General features: G+C 39.6%; 1 protein-coding gene across 1 annotated transcript in view; it reads left to right on the forward strand.

Moving 5' to 3' along the window:
* The window catches only part of AFG3L2 (AFG3 like matrix AAA peptidase subunit 2), a 231,269-nt gene extending 222,879 nt beyond the window's left edge, over positions 1–8,390 (forward strand). Inside the window, exon 17 of the mRNA XM_053714902.1 lies at positions 6,911–8,390. Coding sequence (XP_053570877.1) covers positions 6,911–7,153 — 243 coding nt within the window. The 3' untranslated portion in view covers positions 7,154–8,390. The remainder of the gene's footprint in view (positions 1–6,910) is intronic.
* Positions 8,391–9,580: the final 1,190 nt, after the last annotated feature.

Below are 9,580 nucleotides of genomic sequence, written 5' to 3' on the forward strand. Positions count from 1 at the left end.
TGCACCCTATGGTTTCTCCTTTCTCTGTTTGTTTTCGGTCGAATGACTGGATATGGCAGTTAGGGGAGGAGCTATATAGACAGCTCTGCTGTGGGTGTCCTCTTGCAACTTCCTGTTGGGAATGAGAATATCCCACAAGTAATGGATGATCCGTGGACTGGATACACCACAAGAGAAATAAATTTATCAGGTAAGCATAAATTATGGGTTTTTTTTATTCTAATCATTCGTGAACCTTTTTTGAATATGCCCCACGGATCTTGTCTCTGATTGGCCCTTCTAGCTAAAACATTTGATTGGCCTACTGGGAACATATGTTTTAAACAGTCAATTCATTTGGCTGTCATACCGGTTTTAATCCCCTAGGGGGCAGCAGACAACCAGAAATGCAGTCTCACTATCAATATTGCTATAGTTTAATTATTTAACCTTTAAAATGTTTATCAAATACAGTATTTCTTTATATTAATAAACGTGTCTGGTCATATTTCTGTCCCATCTAAGATAATCCAGACATGAGTATATTTCAAGTATCATACTAGTATTATTTTAAAATTCATTTAAAGTTTCATTTGCTTATTTTACCATATTAATACAAACACAGCATATTTCGCATTCAGTACACCTCTTGCTGAGTGCGCAAAAACATATGACACAATTTATGGGACAACCACACATGGATAAATATTTGCTGAATTAAATAAATAGCTATACAGTTAATTTAAAATGTCAAATTTATTTCAAAATTCTTTAATTTTTTTTCAGGCATCTGACAAGTACAACATGCTGCTGCTATGCACTGCTTCTTAGGTCCACAAATACACATTTTTATACAATATTGAAATTTATACAAGTTGTACTTAATTTTCAAGTTACAATGCAAAACATATGTTTCTGTTAGTCCGTACAGATGTGTATCTGGAATTCATGGATAATTAACAAGTCTGTGCTAATTTCTATATTCCTGGCTTTAGTGATGTTCAAAGAGGTTGAATATTGTAGACTGACTATCTCACTGCAGGGGTTCTCAACTCTTGCATATACTTAAGCCTCAAAGGGATTTTTTGTTTTAACAGACAAACCATGTCTGTTTATTTACAGGGGTCATTACCTGATAACCTTTTATTACATAGAGGGAAGGTCAGGTAATCAAACTTTAAACAGAGTCATATAGTGAACATCTCTATGAAAAAAACTGCCTTTACTAACTGAACCAAATGTTTTCCTTTTGTTCTTAGCTAAAGTATTGTAATCAGGAAAAAGGGGGGTTGGGACGATTCCAATTCAAATCAAATTAGATTTTAGCTAAAAATGAAATATTAGCTTCTATGATACATCTGTAGTTTATTTAAGGTTACTTCACAGGTACCCTGACAATCCTAGAACTTCGGGCGATCTTCAACACTCTGGGGGCTTGGCCTCTCCTGGGGTCGTCCCAAGTTCATCAGATTCCAGTCGGACAACATTACCTCGGTAGCTTACATCAACCATCAGTGGGGAACGAGAAGTACTCTACCCATGAGGGAAGTTTCTCGGATTCTGGAGTGGGCGGAGGCCCACGACTGCTCGCTATCAGCGATCCACATCCCGGGTGGGGACAACTGGGAAGCGGATTTTCTCAGCAGACCGTAATTTCATCCGCGGGAATGGTCCCTTCACCCCAAAGTGTTTGTGTAGATTTGCAACAGTCGGGGGACTCCGGAGATAGATCTCATGGCGTCCAGACTCAACTTCAAGCTACCCAGATACGGGTTGCGGTCCAGGGATCCCCAGGCAAAGCTGATAGATGCTTTAGCAGTGCCTTGGGACTTCCATCTAGTGTACATTTTCCCCCCGTTACCACTTTTACCTTGGGTAGTGGCACACATCAAACAGGAGCAAGCGTCAACGATTCTGATTGCTCCGTCGTGGCCACGGAGGACGTGGTTTGCGGATCTAGTTGGGATTTCATTGTCCCCTCCGTGGAGGTTGCCCTGTCGCAGGGATCTGCTTGTACTGGGTTCATTTGTGCATCAGAATTTAGGTTCTCTGAGGTTGACTGTGTGGAGATTGAACTTCTAGTCTTAGCCAGAAGAGGATTTTCTGAGAGGGTGATTGATACTCTCATTCAAGCCAGAAAGCCGGTCACCCGTCGTATCTATCATAAGGTGTGGAGGACCTACTTACTTTGGTGTGAATCTCATGGATATTTTCTGGCATAAGGGCAGGGTATCCAGCATTTTTTCTTTCCTCCAGGATGGTTTGGAGAAGGGACTTGCCGCCAATTCCATAAGGGGAAAGATTTTGGCGCTATCTGTGTTACACAAGAAGCTTGCTGAGCTTCCTGATATACAGTCTTTCTTCTACAAGATACGAGTCCACGGATTTCATCCTTACTTGTGGGATATTATCCTCCTGCTAACAGGAAGTGGCAAAGAGCACCACAGCAGAGCTGTATATATAGCTCCTCCCTTACCTCCACCCCCAGTCATTCTCTTTGCTTGTGTTAGTACTAGGAAGGGGTAAAGTGAGGTGTTAGTTTTAGTTTCTTCAATCAAGAAGTTTTTTATTTTAAATGGTACCGGTGAGTACTTTTTTCCTCAGGGAAGATATGGAAGAAGATTTCTGCCCTGAGGTTGATGATCTTAGCAGATGTAACTAAGATCCATGCTGGTTCCCACAGAGCTTCTGAAGGTACAAGAGAAATCTTCAGTGTGGAGAACGGTTTCATGCTACAAGCAGCATTGATGGCTCAGGGTGTTTGGACTCAGGTGGAGTCTCTACTTCCAATCAATATTCTGGAACTGAGAGCAATATTCAATGCGCTTCAGGCGTGGCCTCAGTTGGCTTCAGCCAAATTCATCAGATTGCAGTCGGACAATATCACGACTGTGGCGTATATCAATCATCAGGGAGGAACAAGGAGTTCCTTAGCAATGATAGAAGTATCAAAGATAATCCAATGGGTGGAGGCCCACTCTTGCTATCTATCGGCAATCTACATCCCAGGAGTAGAGAACTGGGAAGCGGATTTTCTAAGTCGTCAGACTTTTCATTCGGGAGAGTGGGAGCTCCACCCGGAGGTGTTTGCCTCTCTGATTCTCCGATGGGGCAGACCAGAATTGGATCTAATGGCATCTCGACAGAATGCCAAGCTTCCAAGATACAGATCCAGGTTGAGGGATCCTCAGGTTGAACTGATAGATGCCTTGGCAGTTCCTTGGTCGTTCAGCCTAGCTTATGCGTTTCCACCGTTTCCTCTCCTTCCACGCGTGATTGCTCGGATCAAACAGGAGAGAGCTTCAGTAATCCTGATAGCGCCTGCGTGGCCACGCAGGACTTGGTATGCGGATCTAGTGGACATGTCCTCTCTGCCACCGTGAAAACTTCCTTTGAGACAGGACCTTCTCATTCAAGGTCCTTTCCAACATCCAAATCTAAGTTATCTGCAGCTGACTGCGTGGAGATTGAACGCTTAATTTTATCTAAGCTGGGTTTCTCTGATTCGGTCATCGAAACTTTGATACAGGCTCGTAAGCCTGTCACTAGAAAGATCTATCATAAGATATGGCGTAAAAATCTTTATTGGTGTGAATCCAAGGGTTACTCATGGAGTAAAGTTAGGATTCTGTCTTTTCTCCAAGAAGGATTGGAGAAAGGGTTGTAAGCAAGTTCCTTAATGGGACAGATTTCTGCTTTGTCAATTTTGCTTCACAAACGTTTGGCAGATGTGCCAGATGTTCAGTCTTTTTGTCAGGCTCTATCTAGAATTAAGCCTGTATTTAGACCAATTACTCCTCCCTGGAGTTTGAATTTAGTTATTCAAGTTCTTCAAGGGGTTCCGTTTGAACCCATGCATTCCATAGATATTAAATTGTTGTTTTGGAAAGTTTTTGTTTTTGGTTGCTATTTCTTCTGCTCGAAGAGTTTTAGAGCTTTCAGTGTTACAATGTGATTCGCCTTGCCTTATATTTCATTCTGATAAGGTGGTTTTGCGTACCAAACCTGGATTTCTTCCTAAGATTGTTTCAAATAAGAATATTAATCAGGAAATTGTTGTTCCTTCCTTGTGACCTAATCATTCTTCTAAGAAGGAGCGTCTGTTACATAATTTGGACGTGGTCCATGCCTTGAAGTTTTACTTGCAGGCAACCAAGGATTTCCTTCAATCATCTTCATTATTCATTTTTTATTCTGGAAAGCGTAGGGGTCAGAAAGCTACGGCTACCTCTTCCTTTTTGGCTGAGGAGTATCATCCGCCTGGCATATGAGACTGCTGGACAGCAGCCTCCTGAAAGAATTACAGCTCATTCTACTAGGGCTGTGGCTTCCACATGGGCATTTAAAAACGATGCTTCTGTTGAACAGATTTGTAAGGCTGCGACTTGGTCGTCTCTTCATACTTTTTACAAATTTTGCAAATTTGATACTTTTGCTTCTTCTGAGGCTGTTTTTGGGAGAAAAGTTCTTCAAGCAGTGGTGCCTTCGCTTAGGTCTCTGTCTTGTCCCTCCCTTTCATCTGTGTCCTGTAGCTTTGGTATTGTATCCCACAAGTAAGGATGAAATCCGTGGACTCGTCGTATCTTGTAGAAGAAAAGGAAATTTATGTTTACCTGATAAATTGATTTCTTCTACGATACGACAAGTCCACGGCCCTCCCTGTCATTTTAAGACAGATTATATTTTATTTTTACAACTTCAGTCACCTCTGCACCTTTAGCTTTTCCTTTCTCTTCCTAAACCTTCGGTCGAATGACTGGGGGAGGAGGGAAGGAAGGAGCTATATATACAGCTCTTCTATGGTGCTCTTTGCCACTTCCTGTTAGCAGGAGGATAATATCCCACAAGTAAGGATGAAATCTGTGGACTCGTCATATCGTAGAAGAAATCAATTTATCAGGTAAGCATAAATTTCCTTTTTGTTCAGGCTCTGTCCAGGATCAGGCCTGTGTTTAGACATTCTGCTCCTCCTTGGAGTCTGAATCTGGTTCTGAAGGTTTTGCAGGTGGCTCCGTTTGAGCCTATGCATTCTCTTGACATTAAGACTCTGACTTGGAAGGTTCTTTTTCTACTGGTCATTGACTCAGCTCGCATGGTGTCTGAATTAGCAGCCTTGCAATGAGAGCCTCCTTTCCTGGTTTTCCATACAGATAAGGCCGTTGTTCGCACTGCACTGGGATTTCTCCCTAAGGTGGTGTCTGATCTTAACATTAATCAGGATATTGTGGTTCCTTCCTTTTGTCCTAATCCTCCTTCTTCGAAGAACGGTTACTTCATAACTTGGATGTGGTTCGAGCCTTGACATTCTATCTTCAGGCTACTGAGGATTTACGACAAACCTCAGCTTTGTTTGTTGTCTATTCAGGAAGCGTAAGGGGCAGAAGGCTTCTTCCACTTCTTTATCCTTTTAGCTGTGGAGCTTGATTCGTTTGGCCTATGAGACAGCGGGACATAAGCCTCAGAGGATTACGGCTCACTCAACTAGAGCTATGGCTTCTTCTTGGGCCTTTAAGAATGAGGTCTCTATGGAGCAGATTTGTAAAGCATCTACCTGGTCCTCCTTACACAATTTCACAAAGTTTTACAAATTTGACGTTTTTGCTTCGGCTGAAGCTGTTTTTGGGAGAAAGGTTTTACAGGCTGTGGTGCCCTCAGATTAGGGTCCGCCTTTCTTTTTACCTTCCCGTTCTTCATTGAGTGTCCTCTAGATCTTGGGTATTGTTTCCCACAAGTAATGAATGAAGCCGTGGACTTGCCTATTAATTTCATTTCCATTGTTACGAGGAAAATCCACGACTCCCGCCCGGTTCTCCATTGGGCAGACCTAAATTTCTTTTGTTTTCCTTCTAGCACAATTTATACCCTGATATTTCTCCTACTTTTCCTTGTTCCCTCGGCAGAATGACTGGGGGCTGAGGGAAGTGGGGGGAGGTATTTAAGACTTTGGCTGGGGTGTCTTTGCCTCCTCCTGGTGGCCAGGTTCTGTATTTCCACAAGTAATGAATGTAGCCGTGGACTCTCCTCGTAACGATGGAAATGAAATTATCAGGTAAGCATAATTTATGTTTCTTAATAGTAGTGTCTATTACATGCATTTATATGAAAATTGGTGTATACTGTCCCTTTAATTGCCTTGAACAAAGTAGTGGCATTATGAAGTAGCCAGGTGGGGGCAGTGTAATGCAATTTTAGAATATTTTCTTTTATTTTTAAATGTTACTTAGAGGGACAGGAAACCGCAAAATATTATTTCATAATTTGAATAGTAGGACATACAACTTTCTAATTTACTTATTTTATCAAATTTGCTTTATTCTCTTGTTATTCATTGCAGAAGGAACAGCATTGCACTTCTGGCAGCCAGCTGAACACATCTAGTTAGCCAATTACAAGAGACAAATGTATGCAGGCAGCAACTAGCTCCCACTAGTGTAGGATATGTGTGTGTTCTTTTCAACAAGGGATACAAAGAGAACAAAGCACATTTGAAAATAGAAGTGAATTTAAAAGTATCTTAAAATGACATGCTCTATCTGAATCATGCAAGCTAAATTTTGACTTTCCTATCCCTTTTAAGCTATCCACAGCTCAAATTAACCATCATTTAACATAAATAATTTAATGATAAACTGTGCAACAATATTGAAAAGCAGCTTTTCTTAAAGGCGCAGTAAACACTAAATACATTTAATAAGCATAATATTGAAGTTATTTCCTGCCTCACGCAAGTCATGGGTGCCACCATGTTGAAATCTGTCTTTTACTACATTACAGCACTGACCTGTTGGCACATGTGCAGCAACTCTCCTTGAGATAACTGCAGTGTAACCCTAGGTTACTAAATGGCAGCACCCATGATTTAGAGGGAGGTGCATGAAAAGTATTTAGTGTACATTTTATTTAATTCAAATGGCATCTTTTTTTTTTTTAGATCGCTCTTCGTCTTTTGGAAAAAGAAGTTCTTGATAAAAGTGATATGGTTGAATTGCTGGGTCCAAGACCATTTGCAGAAAAATCCACTTACGAAGAGTTTGTAGAAGGCACGGGTAGCTTGGATGAAGACACTTCACTTCCCGAAGGACTGAAAGATTGGAACAAAGATCGTGAAAAAGAGAGGGAGGAATCCTCAGACGAACAGATTGCCCGACAGATCAGTGGAGGAATGCCCTTTTGATTTTGTGACACTTTGAACAGATTAATTGGACTAGTTTCAAAGGACGGACTTAAAGCACTTGTTAATATGAAAATATTCACTTGAAGTCTGCAAAGCAAATTAAATTGGATTGTACTAAATGCTCAAACAAATCCAAAAATATTTGACAGCTGTATCGAACATGCCTAGAACAATCCGTCATTTATGCAAGGTTAACCAAATTCATCTGCAATTTCCTTTTTTGCTCCAGTCAATAATTACCTCTAGGGCATTTAAGGATGTTTCAAGATATCTGGATACTTTAAAGTGTTTTGTCTGCACAAATGTATGGGTTTTTTCTCTCTCTTTCTAAGCTGAAAGGCTTTTGGGAATGCTGTAAACCATCTGCATATGTTGGTTTGTAATGTTGAATGAAATAGTTTAAATGAAATGAACTCTATTTTAATAGAAAAAAATCCATATGCTCCTTTATCAAGATATAAGTAATTTATTTCCTGCATATGAGAACATTTGAACTTTTTTTTTAAATTGTTTGTTTTTCACAGAGTGAAAAACATAAATATATCAAACTTAATACTGCAACCATTGCTACTAAACATTTTCAAATTAATACTCTACAGTAATTGTCTTGAATTGCTGATTAGATCACAAAGCAAGAAAGCTAAAATCAGGTTAATATGCCAACTACTGTTTTTGGAAACAATAACAGCTGCGTGATGTTTTTGCTTTGTTTTTTAATTATTTTTTTTCATCTTCTCTGGTAAAGAAAACAGATCTTTTTAATAATCTGTGCATTTTAGCGGGCTTGTCACAGATTATACCACCACTCCTACTCTACATATAATATATCTACTCTATGTATTAATGACCATTACTCTTAACTTAGGTCCCATTATATCAAGTGAATATCTTATGGTCAAGTAAAATAAAAAAATGAATGATGGGCATGTGATGTGCAAGCTTAACTGAAACATGAAACTGAGCCCTAAATAACTGTAGCTTCTGTGTCTTCAAAAAGAAAAATCAATATTGTCCTCTAAGAGGAGGAAGATTCCTGTTAGGTAGTCAGTTTTATTGGCATTTACAAGACCTGCGAGCAGTGTTAACATTGTTGGGAGCAGTGTTTGGCATGGCCGTTTGTACAGCAAACTGACACAACATATTTGAATGTATTATGTTTTGTATTAATGTTTGAAATAAAACATACTGTAAATTTACTGTAGCATTTGTCATTAAAATTACAGGAATAGGTGCCACACTTTTCTTGTATTTGCTTATTATACATTTTAAAATGTATAGATAGATAAGCTTATAAGGTAACCTAAAGGGACATCAAAATAAAGGAAACGATTTTATGATTTAGTTAGAGCATTTCATTAAAAAAAATATTTAGTTATTAAATTGAACTCTTTCTTTTAGTATCCCATGAGATCCTCTTTGATCTTGTTTTAAGAGAATGAAGTACATTTGGAAGGTTTGTTCTTTTTCTAAATTGCATGCTCTCTGAATAATGTTTCATAAAGGTGACGAGAGTCCACAAGCCATTACCCCTGGGAATTCAACACCTTGCCACTAGGAGGAAACAAAGATTCACAAAACGCTAAGAATCCTCCACCTAACTGATAAACCTGTCTTATCTTTACCTCAACAGGAATAATATACAGTCACTTAGGGTACAGCAGATCACTTGTGGCTTTTAAAGGATAGCAGTACGGGAGTATTGAATATTAACTTGCATAGAAAAATTAGACAAACTCACTATTAACTTATGAAAGTTTCCATCATGATACACTGGAGAACTCTCTCCCACGAAGTCAAATGACAAGGGTGAAGAGAATAGTAAGTTAGAGCTCTTTAGTGGATCATAGATCGAAAGAAATGGTGATAGATTTGTACAGCGAGGATATCCCAAAAGACTTCTTGAAGCCGAAATTGAAGGGGCCATGAAAGAACAGAAAGGGGTGGTCCAAAATAAAAACAAGGATAAACAGGATAGATTGCTGTGTGTCATACAATTTAACCGTTACAGCAAAGAAATATCACAAATCATTAAAAAATACTGGCATGTATTGAGGAACTGTAATAAAGGGGTTGAATTGTTCCAGAAACCCCCAATAATTACTTATAGACATGCCATAACTTGAAAGATTTGGTGCTAAAGAACAATATTGGAACAGTTAAAAGAAGTTCTCAAAGGCATTGAAAAGAGGAAAACAGAAGCGCCACATGGCCCAATATTGTAGAAAATATTTTGATATAGTGAGGGTGAAATGGTTGCACTCACATGAGATCAGACACCCCTAGTGGTGTAGAAGGAGTGGTCTGGGGTCAAAAGCAGTCACCCAGAAGACTGGCCTCATGTGGATGTGTAATGGTCTGGGTTTGTTTTGCAGACTGATAGATACAGCAGTAGTAGCACCAATCAGATGCTTCACAGGAACCGCTGCA

This window comes from Bombina bombina, chromosome 5 (assembly GCF_027579735.1).
Source record: "Bombina bombina isolate aBomBom1 chromosome 5, aBomBom1.pri, whole genome shotgun sequence".
NCBI lineage: Eukaryota > Metazoa > Chordata > Amphibia > Anura > Bombinatoridae > Bombina > Bombina bombina.